This window comes from Rhineura floridana, chromosome 10, assembly GCF_030035675.1.
Source record: "Rhineura floridana isolate rRhiFlo1 chromosome 10, rRhiFlo1.hap2, whole genome shotgun sequence".
Lineage (NCBI taxonomy): Eukaryota > Metazoa > Chordata > Lepidosauria > Squamata > Rhineuridae > Rhineura > Rhineura floridana.
In genome coordinates this window covers 41,830,126-41,843,495 of record NC_084489.1, presented here as the reverse complement: position 1 = coordinate 41,843,495, position 13,370 = coordinate 41,830,126, and the positions used below count along the sequence as shown (strand labels likewise).

The 13,370-nt window shown below is 48.0% G+C and overlaps 1 protein-coding gene across 1 annotated transcript in view; it reads left to right on the top strand.

The window, feature by feature from the left end:
• The window catches only part of DNAH11 (dynein axonemal heavy chain 11), a 321,971-nt gene that overhangs the window by 71,480 nt on the left and 237,121 nt on the right, over positions 1 to 13,370 (top strand). The window contains exon 28 of the mRNA XM_061586942.1: positions 8,489 to 8,580. Coding sequence (XP_061442926.1) covers positions 8,489 to 8,580 — 92 coding nt within the window. The remainder of the gene's footprint in view (positions 1 to 8,488; positions 8,581 to 13,370) is intronic.

The following is a 13,370-nucleotide window of genomic DNA, read 5'->3' as shown; positions in this document are numbered from 1 at the left end:
TATAATCTGAGGACTGAAATACAAATTATATTTGCTGGACTAATTTCTTTTCCGTACATGGGACAAATAAGCGAACATTGGCAATTTCCACTCCCATTTTCGTTGGAATTCTCTGACAGCCCTACCCGGGGCTGTAGTATATTTTAAACACAATAATTAAAAATGCACCATCAATCCAGGTCAGATGTACTAATCTAGATAAATAGAAAACAAAATTGTTTTTTCCCAGGTAGCATGCCATCACGTGGGTTATAGCGCCATCTAGCATCTGAAGGCAAGAATGTACTGAAGTCAAGACCTGGGGCATCCATATCCCTCCCATTCCAGTTCATTCTTGCCTTCGTCCAAGGCAGTTTGTGTGCGAGTGTGTGTTGGGACTGGGGGTTGTTTTTGTTGGAGTTTTTTGTTAAATAAGAACATAAGAAGAGCCTGCTGGATCAGGCCAGTGGCCCATCTAGTCCAGCATCCTGTTCTCACAGTGGCCAACCAGGTGCCTGGGGGAAGCCCGCAAGCAGGACCCGAGTGCAAGAACACTCTCCCCCAGTCTTCCCCCTTCCTCCTCCTGCCCTGCTTGTCTGTCCTTGTTTTTTGGGGACAGCAGAGGCTGCTGGTGTCACCTCTGCCCTTTTAGTTGGTTTTTTTCCCCTTGTTTTTTGGCGACAGCGGGGGCTGCTTCTGTTGCCTCGGAAGCGGCAGCTTCCCCTCCTTCAGGTCTGTTACTTCGCCGCCGACAGAAGCAGCAAGTCTGAAGCTGTGGCTTCAACTCGCAGCACAGTTTACTGCGGCGGCAGCGGCTATCTCTCCCCTCGGAGGAATTGCTGCAGCGCGCTTCGTGCTTGTGGCGGTGGTGACTCTCTCTCTCCCCGCAGAGGAGCTCCCTGTACTGGCTGCTGTGGTGCGCTTAGTGCTTGCGGCAGTGACTCCCTGCCTTCGTCCCTGGCGACTGCAACAGTGGGGTGGTTGCCTTCTTACTGCCCTCTCGGGAGGGCGAGGCAGTTTTTTCCTCTTTTTGGAGCTTGTGGCTGCGGCTCCAGTTAAAGGAGAGGCAGATGTGCCTGTTAGCTCAGCCCTCCTACAGTGCGTGACAGTGGCTCTTTGTTCTTTCATTGACTGCGGGGGTGGTTGCTTCTTTACTGCCCCTCCAGACGGCCTCCTCTACTACTGTGACGGTCGCCATTGTCCTCCTCTGAGGGGCCTGGTAGTGGCAGACTCAGTGGCTGCCGACACAAGGGATCATATACGGCATATTTGTACTAATGTTATTCTTACTAAAAAAAAAGATAACAGGTCCAAGAGGTGGAGAGGCTACCAGATGTATAAGTGCACAGGAGCAGTACTGCACCCCTCCCACTGTGTGCATGTACCTGAGCTTTGACTTCATGGTATCTCATCGCTAGCAGTGCACTTGGGGCCGTACCGCTCCCCTCATCTGTGGGTGTGTACCGGTGCCCATTTTATACTGCACCCCTCTTCTAGTGTGTGGGTTGACAACAGATACCACACATCCCATCCTTGTGCGTGTATATTATGGCGGATCGGCGGCCAAACAATGTGCCGCTGGGCTGAAGTACACTCGGGGCTGTACTGCTCCCCTCGTCCATGGGTGTGTATCGGTGTTCCCTGTTCAATTGCATCCCTCTTCCAGTGCGTGTGTTTGACTAAAGATACTGCACTCCTCACTCACGTGTGTGTATAATATCTCTGTTCCGGCACCAGCAGCAGGCCAGCCAAAGGTGAGTGTATGCCAGACTAGGCAACAGGTGAGTGTATACCATGTCGATCACTCTGATGTGGAGCAGCTCTGTCTTTCCCTCACATATCAATCCATTAGGGGGTGCAAGGCCTCAAGTACAGGACCTCCTTGCACCAGGCTGTCTCTATTTTGCTGGCTGCCAGTCAGGCATGGCATGTGCCTACCCTGCCAGTGAGTCCTTTTTAGGGGTTACAACCCAGACATCTGGCACTGTTGGGGCCAGCCTCAGCTTCCACTACCCCTTCAGTTTTCACTTGCCTGTTGATGCTTCTGTCTTGTCACTACCTCAGATGACTTGCCCTTTTGCTGCAAGTACCTTGCTTGGGCCATAGTTGATGGTGTTTGGATGTTGTGGACCTTGGCTACATCTCTGGGCTACCTTCAGAGTTGAACCGCTCCTATCTGCTATGTGCAATTGGTTTTATCCCTTGGCTGGATTTCATGGCTGCATTTAGAGCTCTAAATGGCACCTTGGCGAAGTTTGCAAACTGAAGGCATGCCCAGTCAAGCAGACTGCTGCTGCTGCGGAACGATGGTGAGTTATCCATGGTTCCTGTCAGGCCAGATACAAGCCCAGTGCAGAAGGACACTCTCAATGCCCCTCCCTGCTATGTGTGATGATTTTTGCTCTTAGTGGTCGCTCCCTCCCCTTGGTGGTGTGCAGTTAGGTTTGGCTTTGCGAGTCAATGCTCCCTCTACCGATGTGATTGTTGGTTTGCCTTTGCTGGTATTTGGAACTAATTAGAGGCAGATTTCTTCCCCTGCCTCTGTTGGGCAGTTTTTGGCCTTGCTATTACCGCTCCCCTCTACCTTGGGTAGTTATCTTTTGCTTGGCCGCATTCAGAGTTCCTTTGGGCTTGGCCCTCTTCCCTTTGCTGGGTTGTGTCCTTTTTTGGCCTCACCAATCCAGCCTTTGGTTGAATTTGGAGCTCATTAAAGATCAGACCTCCACCCTCTTGGGGTGGGGTCATTTTGGGCCTCGCTATTCTGCTACACTCCTCTTCCTGTGCAGATGTTGATGTATGGTCTGGGTCTGCTTCCTTCTACTGTGTGTGCGTACTGTGGGTAGTTATTTTTTGCTCTTGGCTGCATTTAGAGTTCTTTAGGGATCGGATCTCTCCCCTCTTCTGGATTGGGTCATTTTTGGCCTCACTAATCCATCACACCCCTCTACCTGCATGAGTGTTGTATATTGCCTCTCCTCTGCTATGGGTGGTTATTTTTTGCTCTTGGCTGCATTTAGAGTTCATTAGAGATGGGCCTCACTAATCCATTGCACCCCTCTTTCTGTGCGGGTGTTGATATATTGTCTGGATCTGCTTCCCTCTATTGGTGCGCATATTCATGGCTGAATCACCCTGTGTTGGTTTTATGAATGTCACTATTTAGGCACAGTGCAGTAATAGGCAGCGGTAGCCACTTCTTCAGCCGTCAGTGATAGGCAGCAGCACCCATTTCAGCAGCTGTCAATGGTATGCAGCAGTAGCCTTTTCAGCAGCCGTCAGTTCCATGTTTCACACAGCCTGCATCAGAAGGAATTCTGCTGGGAGGGATGCTGTATTCAATTTGGGCTGCACAAAGGTGTACATTGACCCTAAGGTAGGCAAGGCGATCCTAAGGTGAGTATAGCAGCCAAACGTGGGCCTTCTAAGTATTCCTCCTCAGCAATTGCACCTGAGCAGCAAGGTTGGTGTTGACGCTGGGGGTGCTGATGCTGCTTGTGGAATGTAATGGGCGCTTTCTTAGTCAGTCCAGTGACTGTGGAAAGGGCTTAGCCTTTCACTCAGAACTCTGGGGAAAGGGCCTAGTTGCTACCTAGACTCCTTGAGCAGAAAACAGTGTAGCCCTCTGCTGAGGAATTCCTGTCATTCTGTCTAGTGACTGGGAAAAGGGGCCCAGCTAGTTCTCCAGAAGCTTTGGTCAGAGAGATGGCATAGTCCTTGGCTGGAATTATGTCTGATCTTTTGCATTGAAAGCAATATTTGATTTTCCATTTTTTCCTTAGGCCTGAATTCATAGCAGGCCGCTTTCAAGGGCAGCAGTGGTACAACATGGTGCCTCCTCTAGGGGCCTTGGTGTACCAGAAATATACAACTGGCTTTTAGAGCTACAGCTCAAAGCCCTACTCTGTCCCTTTGAACAGTTGCTGGCCTTCATGGCCGTTGGTGTAAACTTGGCAGGATTCATAACTTGGTGACCCCTGTAGGGGCCTCAGATACTCAAATTGCATCAGACCTAGTTCTAGGTTTCAGCCCTCCATATCTCTGTGTGAACCTTTGCAGGCCCTCATAGCTGACTGTGTAGCATTTATCCTTGGTAACTGATGCTTAGCAGAATAACATCATGAACCTGGTGGCTAGGGGAGTTGTCACCAGCAGATCCCTGGGTGATACCATCTATTACAAATTCCATGCACCCTTATTATGGCTCGTTTTGAGGTTCACCGAACTGGATTCTGTTCGCTAGCTGTTTGGGTAACTTCCTTCTAGATTAATCACATAGTCTAAGTTCATGGTTACTTACATAGTCAGGTCTGTCCTGAGGTGCAGTTCTCCTGGTAGGTGGGGATTGCCCATTCAAGTCCTGACCGTCGTCAGTACTTCCCTGGGTGACTATAACAGTTTAACGTTTCGTATTACAGTTATCAAACATTGAGTTTTAGTAAGGCTTACTTAAGTGTTTATCTTGTGTATCTGGACCTGAGAGCAGTCCACCTGACCCCTGCATCTTCCAGTCAGGGCATCTCCTGCGTGAAACTACATAAAAGTTAGATAGGGGGTGTGACGACCTTCCCTGGTTCTCCCTGTCAGGTTCCCACCTGCTTGTGGCTACTGTCTTTCACTAGGCACCACCAGGGACACCACCAGTCCGGACCGTCCTTTATATGGTTTCTCACTCCGCTCTAGCACAGATCTCACTAGATCCCACTGCTAGGCAGCACTACCAGTCACGTCCTGTAACCAATACTCCCAGAGACTTTGCCTGAGTCTCTCTCTATCTGGTTACTTTTGTGACTGCGTGCTTATGCTGTTCCCAACCCCCTTGTATCTTTATATAAAAAGCATACAACTCTGGGTTGCTCTGGATACTTGTTACAATTCCTCCCTTCACCACTGCCACCATTAGATACTGTTTCTGTTCAGCCTTGGTAATTACCTTGCCCTCCCTTTTGGTCTGTATATTCCCCAGCCAAGGATCAGGCCTTTGGTAAACCAAATAAGTATTTATTTACTAATAACAGGAAATAACAAGATTACTTTTAGAATGTTTCACAAGTGTATGGTTTCATATATGGTTACTCTTTATGTTTCTGTTCATATATATCCTCTTTAAATATCAGCCAAATCCAATCCAAATTTCCCTCAGAACTCTGCCAACCAGCTCATCAACCTCTCTCCAACCGACTCTCTGACTCTTTACTCCCCCCATCACTCACAAACCTCCATTTATACCTTCATCCAGCCAGCCACTCAGCCAATCATCCTCCAGCACACTTCAACTTCTCACCCATGTACTCCCCCATTCTCTCTCAGTCAATTACCATACATCACCTAATAGACCCGCACTTACCATATTTACAGATGCTAACTTACAGGAACATCACAGGGGGCATTGAAGCTCTTTCCCTTCGGGTGGAGATCATACTATCATGCTATCATTATATTGGGCCGAGAGTCACCTGCTGTCCTCGAAGAGAGATTACTGCAGTGGGGCTCGGAAGGTCACTGCAGATTGGCTGAGCAGGCAACAAGTGATCCCAGGGGACTGGAAAATACATCCGGCAGTATTTCATCTCCTTCAGCTAGTTTCAACAGCTTGACAGTGGAGCTGCTTGTTTGAGTCACAACTCTCGACTTCCCTGGTACTTCTGGTACCTAGACACAAGGGTGAAGTCCATAGAGGCCCTTGGGAACCCCTGACTGGACGGTCTCCTTTTTAGTTCCTTCCTGGGTAAAGCGCTGTGGAAGTTTCGGCACTGCGGAACGTTATGTACTGGCCACGTTGACTGTGATTCTCAGATTGGCTTGCCCTATTAATAGCGGTTCCTTGGTGGCTGCCATTGAGATCAGATCCAGTGACATTAGATCTTCCTTCTCATTGTCCAATCTGGCACCCGGGTTCTGACTGGTTGCGCCTAATGGCTTGGCTTTGGAGTGGACACAGCTGATCTCAACAGGCCTATCACAGAAGGATACTGATACCATGCTGGCATCTAGAAGGCCGTCAACAAATCGCATCTACCAGACAGCATGGTCCGCCTTCTCCAATGGGTATGCTTCCAGGGCTCTTCCACCTTCATGAGCCACGTTACAACAAGTCTTCCAGTGTCTTCATAGAGGTCTAAAGATGGGAATAACAGCTAACACCTTGTGTCACCAGGCTTAGTTTGATTACCCTTTGAATGCTTAAATGGCCTCGCATCCAATGATTGTAGGTTCTTCCTAGGCAGCTGCCTTCCTTCCCTCGGCAGTGTGTCACTATTTTCCTTCCTGGAGTTTACAAAAGGTCCTGCAAGCCCTGCAGCGACCTCCCTTGAAGCCTCTTAGGTCAGTACCATTTCAACTGTTGCCCTCCAAGGTCCTGTTTCTGGTGGCGGTCACCACAGCGAGAAGAGTTTCAGAGTTGGGAGCTTTGTCATCGAAACGCCATCTCTGCATCGCCCATAAGGACTCAGTTGTGCTGCATCCAGATCTAACCTTTTGTCCCAGAGTCAATTCAGTTTTCCGCTGCAATCAGGACATTGGTCTTCCCTCACTCTGTCCTAAGCCTGTCCATCCACTGGAGAAGGCCTGGCACTCTTTCGATGTTCTGAGGGCTCTCAAGTCCTACCCGTCTCGAACCTAGGACATAAGATTAACGGATTCATTGTTTGTATTCTTTTACCATGGTCACTGGGGAAAAAGGTTTCTAACTCCACTTTGTTTTGTTGGTTGCGCACCTGCCTTACACTTGCTTATGAGGCGTTTAAGCTTCCAGTGCATAGTAAAACAATGGCTCGCTCGACTAGATTGGTTGCCACTATGGCTGCATTCGCATGTAATGCACCTCTTACAGATATTTGCAGAGCAGCTGTATAGTCTACTCCAGATTCCTTTCTCAAGCATTACAACATAGACCGCTATGCTTCTGCCGATGCCTCTTTTGGGAGGCGTGTTCTGCAACAGGTGAGCAGTGGATGGTCCCTCCCTGTTGGGGCTGCTTTGGTACATCCCACGTGATGGCATGTTACCTGGGGAAAATGGACCATTGGTCTCACCTAAAGGGTGGTTTTCCCAAGTATCATGCCATCACAACCCTCCCTGTTGGAGGATGCCTGGGTGTTTTGAACCACCTCTCAAATTATTTCTGTTAAACTTGTACTGAGTACATTGTGTGACTGAGTGAAGACCTTTCTGGTTCTATTAGGAATGAATATGGTTTGGTGTTATTTGAGGCAGTGCCTCTATTGTTGCCACTTGGTACCTTTTCAGATATCTCACTTTGGCCTTGTCATGAATGAACTGGAGTGAGAGGGGCATGGATGCCCCAGGTCTTGACTTCAGTACATTCTTGCCTTCGTACGCTAGATGGTGCTACAACCCACATGATGGCATGATAGCTGGGAAAACCACCCTTCAGGTGAGACCAGTGGTTTGATCCCCGCTCCATCGCCAGCCAGTTTAAAAAGCAAACTTTGGGCACTTTGGCTATAGCCTTCAATAAACTTATCTCACCTTATCCTGGCTCACAGGATTGTTGTGAAGCTGAACTGCCATTGTGATCTTCTCATAGAGATAAAAGCTAAGCTTTCAAGAGTTCAGTCAGTTCATTTCCTGCAAGGGAGAAGTAGACAAGGGCCAACTCTTGTGGGCCGATGTCTTTTAATTTCTGTACTGAAAACAGTCTTACATATAAAGGAAGTGTTGGAAGGAAAGAAGTAGCTGTCCTTGCATTTCTTCTCACAGAAGACTGGGAAACTGACCTATAGGAAAACAAATATGCCTCTATACAATATACATTATAAAGGGTAGCCCACACATAGAGATGCTCTTCCAGATTTATAGGAAATTGCTGCGAAGACACAAGGATTTTCTCTCTTCTCTCCTCCCACTGAATGTTCTGGGGATTCCCTCAACTCCCAGCCCTCCGGAGCAGATTTGGGGATGGTGTGTGTGTGTGTGGGGGGGAAATCTCCTTGCACTAGTTGAAGTCATTCTGCTGGCACAAAGATTTAGTTGAATATATCTTAGCCTGGAAGTAATGGGTGGCATTCAATAAATGAATATTGGGCTGGATCCCTCAATTCCTAGCTACTGCCCATTTATCTGCAATATCCTTGTTCCGCCTCAGTCCTCATGTCACAGCCCACCATTGGGGCTTACATAGGAGTGCCCTGAAAAGTAATTAATTTTTTTATAAAATAAAAATACACTTTTACATGAAAACAATTTTTGTCACTATGAAGGTTACCCTGTGCCTTGATTTTATGTGTGTTAATAATTTTTTATTCACATGAATGTAGAAAGCTGTAAAATGGCCTGGGCCAGGATAAGTTGAGAGGTTGCTATTTTCCTGTCATTTGAACACTTGAGGATAACTGTGCAGTCATTTCAGATAATACAATTTTACAAGTCTGCAGGTTTTTTCCCTAGCAGGAAAATGCTATGGAATCTTTCTTTGTCTAAAATAATTATGACAAGAAAAGGCTTGTGAGCATTAAAATATTGAAACTAGTATTTCTGCACTTGTACCCAGGAATTAATGAATGATTCAGCAAATACAAAAAATGTATTAGAAGCAACAACCAAGCCCAATTTATATGAAAAAATTGAAGACTTACAACAGAGGTAATACTAAGCTAATTTATTTCTGTAATATACTCCAGTATACAATAATTAGCATCGCAAAGGATTGCTAAGGAGCTGGTCTGTGTATTTTGTTTTGGGATTTATCCTGTTTTAGAGTTTTCTTAAAATATTTTACTGATCTTTTTAAAATATTGTGTCGTAAAAAAATGATGTAGCAAATAATCTGATAGAAAAAGATAATACTAGCAAACACAATTGTAATTTTTAAAAATCACAATAACTCCCTTCATGCTTGGAATTGCATGAAGGGGGCACCACACAATGACTGGGTAGCAGGTTACCTGCTGCCCCTTCCCCTGGATGTCCACATATTGGTATGGACATCTGCACTGAAGAAGATGATTCAGGAACACCTGCTTGTGTTTAGGCTTCATCAGTACATGCCAATGTGTGAATGGATTCGATGTGTTTCAGCCAATTAAGGAACCCTTTATCCTACTGTCGATTCATTTGATTCTCTTCATATAGTTAAGAAAACAAATCATTTTATATTCACTAATAGGCAAAAAACTGCTAGAAAGATCTGTGGGCTATAGGTACGTTCTTAAACCGCAAGGTTTTTTGCCTGTTAGTGAATTTCCCTGCTTTTTAATCTGGGAGGTAAGAAATGGGATCCTGTCCAAATTTGCTGAGAATGGATTGATCATTTGCATGCTTATTGAGTTCAGTGGGATTTACTCCCCTGCAATCATGCTTAGGATAGGTGAAACTGACCACATGGGATGGGGAGGCGAGGAGGAGGAGGGAGGGGAGGGGAGGAAAGGCAGAGGGGAGGACTGGAATGGGAGCAGGCAGGAGGGGAGGAGAAGGACAGGTTTGTTCATTTGCATGTTTATTGAGTTCAGTTCAATTTACTCCCATGCAATCATGCTTAGGATAAGCTGACCAGGGGAGGAAGGCAGGGCTGGAGTGGGCAGGGGAGGAGGAAGAAGGAAGAGGAGAGGGGAGGGGAGGGGGAAGGGAGAGGAGAGAGGAAGGAGGGTCTGATCATTTGTATCCTTATTGAGTTCAATGGGATTTACTCCTATTCAATCATGGTTAGGATAGGACAAACTGACCATGGGGGAGGAGGAGGGAGAGGGGGAAAGAGAAGGGACATATTGGAGGGGGGCAAAGGGAGGGAGAGGGGAGGGCAGGTTTGATCATTAGCATGCTTATAGAGTTCAATGGTATTTACTTCCATGCAATCATGCTTAAGATAGGTAAAACTGACTATGGCGAGGAGGAAGGGGAGGGAGGGGATTGGAAGGTGATAGGAACAGATAGGGAGGGGCAAAGGAAGGGGGAGGAAAGGGACAAGAGGGAGGGGAAGGAAGGGTGCATTTGATCATTGTATAATTTTTGAGTTTAATGGGATTTATTTCTGTGCATTCATGTTTGAAAAAGGAAATGGACTGCCTTCAAGTCGACTGGACTTATGGCGACTCTTTGAATAGGGTTTTCATGGTAAATGGTATTCAGAGGTGGTTTTACCATTGCCTTCCTCTGAGGCTGAGTGGCAGTGACTGGCCCAAAATCACCCAGTGAGCTTCATGGCAGTGTGGGGATTTGAACCCTGGTCTCCCAGGTCATAGTCCAACACTGGCCTGGGGGAGGGGCAGAGAAGGGAGGAGGAGGGTGAGGGTGAGGGGAGGAGATTGGGTGGGTGGGCACTGGGCAGAAGGGAAGATCCTTTCCTTTCCAAAAGGAAAACATTGTGAACAGTATCATTGCTTTTCAGCGTTTCCTCCACCTTTTTATTCTACAGCAGGCACATGTAGCCTCCCACCTGTCGGGAGGATGAGCTGGGCTCCTGGGGGGTTGTCAGAAGAGGATTCAAATGGCTGACAGAGGGAGGAGGGAGGAACTTACCCTCTGTGGAGTGAAGCCGAAACAGAGGACATGCCAGAGATAGGGTCGCCTAGCAACGGGGAGCCTGAGAGCCTTGAAGTTTTAGAATCCCCCCCAGACATTCCCAGGCCCTCCCTTCTCCGCAGCTCAGAGCAAGAGGGAGGGCTGATCACAGCAGAAAGGCGGAGAGATGGTTTACCCTCAGCTCTTCCTTTATCACCCATAGGGGAATCGGACACTTCAGAAGAGGAGGAGGTGATGCCTCCCCCCTCACCACGCACACGCAGACGGTTGAAAAGAAAGGAGAGAAGGGGGGAAGGCGGGCAGTACCTGAGGGGGAGTTAAGGAGGAGCGAAAGGTTGCATGCCCGTTTAGCCCCTTCTTAAAGAACAGGCGGGAAGCAGCCCCTTGCTCTGTCAACTTTCTCCCAATGTCGCAGGACCTGTATCCCTGTATTGCTTCATGAGAAAGCACAGTCTTTGTTGGACATTACTCTAATAAAACATGAATTAACTACAACCTCTGGTCTGGTTCCTGAGTCGCATCCTGGGCCTGACAGCTTGACAGAGCCACCTAAATCACCCTCAACGCTCTCTTCACTTGACTGGGACAAGATGTCAAAGGGAGCAGCGGGGGGGACGAACCCCACTTCTGAGACAGAAGAAGTGAAACTCTTGAGGACTAAGGTAGCTGAATTGCAGACGGATGTCCAAGCCCTGCTAGCAGCAGTCAAGGTGCTGAAGACGGATAATCAAACCTTGAAGGCCACGATAGACCAGATGCAAACAGCCCCTCCAGCTGCCGCAGTAAAGGTTCCCATTGGATTGCCCCCAAAATACGCGGGACAAAGTGATCAGTTGGCAACTTTCGTGGCTCAATGTGAGTTATATCTGGATGTCAGGCACATGGAGTTTCCAGACGATGGGGCTAAAGTGGCCTTCGTGATTAGCCTCCTGGAGGGAGAAGCTGCAAAATGGGTGACTCCGTATCTCGTGAGAAAAGATACTGTCTTAGGAAGGTACAGAGGATTTATACAGGAGATGACCGAGATGTTCCAAGACCCGCAAAGAGCTGAAACAGTAGCGCGGCAACTAGGCGCTCTGAAGCAAGCTAAAGGGACTGTTTCCGAGTACACTAACGCTTTTAAAATTCTGTCCCAGGAAACTGGTTACAATGACGCCGCCCTGATGTTTATGTACCGGAGTGGATTAAATGCTGAAATCCTGGATGAGTTGGCCAGGACCTCCCCCCCCGCTGACCTACCAGGGCTCATCCGGCTATGCCTACAGATAGATCACCGGATGGAAGAAAGGCGCCTGGAAAGGAAGCAGGAGGTCCCGAGATACTCAGCCTCGGCATCTCGCAGCAAGACCCTTCCCTCTGCAGGAATGGCAGGTAATGCAGCTGAGGGACAGGAAGGGGCTAGGCCAAGACTGTCGGAAGAAGAAAAGGAAAGACGCCGTCGAGAACGTTTATGCTTTTATTGTTCAAAGCCGGGCCACGTGGCCAGAGACTGTGGACTAAAAGGGGGGAAAGCTGAGCCGTCGGGAAACTAGAACACCCAGTCCACGTGCAGGCCGGTGGACTGGGGGCAGCGTTGTATAAAGGCCCCCCAACGATCCAACCTCCCTCAAAGGGGGTGTTGGTCTTGCCTATTCGGATTACAACTTCCAGAGGAGTGGTGTTTAATTCCACTGCCTTAATTGACAGTGGAGCCTCCACAAATTTTATTGATGTAAAGTTAGTCAAGCGTCATGGAATTTCCCGGTGGAAACTGAACGCTCCCCTAGCTGTGGAGACTATCGATGGGAGACCCCTGAAGTCAGGAGGGGTGACACAAGCCACGGAGGAAGTGAAACTTCAAATCCCCGGGCACGAAGAGTTCATTTCGCTATACGTGTCAGATCTCTCGAACTTTGAGGTGATTCTGGGAATGCCCTGGCTAGCAAAGCATGAACCCAAAATAAGTTGGAAGGAGGCGGTGGTGTGGTTCACCTCACAGTATTGCCAGGAGAACTGTCAACCTGAAGGAATCAAGAACACCTTAGCGGGGGCAGTGCAAGAGATCGAGCAAGTGACCCTGCCGCCAAAGTATGAAGAATTGAAAGATGTGTTTGATGAAAAGGAGGCAGAGACTTTACCCCCCCACCGCCCTTACAACTGTGCGATTGATCTAGTGCCGGGAGCCAGCATTCCATCAGGGAGAATCTACTCTCTCACAGAGATTGAGAGGGAGGCCCTGAAGGAATTCCTGGATAAAAACCTGAGACGAGGATTCATACGCCCCTCACAATCCCCTGCTGGAGCGCCACTATTGTTTGTGAGAAAGAAGGGGGGGAACTCAGACCCTGTAACGACTATCGCGCATTGAACCAGATCACCATCCCCAACAGCTACCCGCTGCCCCTGATCTCAGAGTTGTTGGACCGACTGCGCTCTGCAAAAATCTTCACGAAGCTGGATTTGAGAGGAGCGTACAATCTGATCAGGATGAAGCAGGGAGATGAATGGAAAACAGGGTTCTTGACCGCTTACGGACAGTATGAATACCTGGTCATGCCGTTCGGACTTTGTGGAAGCCCAGGAATTTTTCAAAAATTCATGAACGACGTGTTTAGAGACTTGTTGGACACGTATGTAATCTGTTACTTAGATGATATCCTGGTGTTCTCAAAGAACCAGGAAGACCACGACCAGCATGTGAAAACGGTGTTGAAGAGACTGAGAGAAAATCACCTGTATGCTAAATTAGAGAAATGTGGATTTGACCTCAAGTCTCTAGACTTCCTTGGATATCGAATCTCAGCGGAAGGCGTGGAGATGGACCCAGGGAAAGTAAGCTGTATATTGGACTGGGGCCAACCTGTCACCAAAAAGGATGTACAACGGTTTTGGGGGTTTGCCAATTATTACAGAAAGTTCATTCCAGGGTTTTCCAA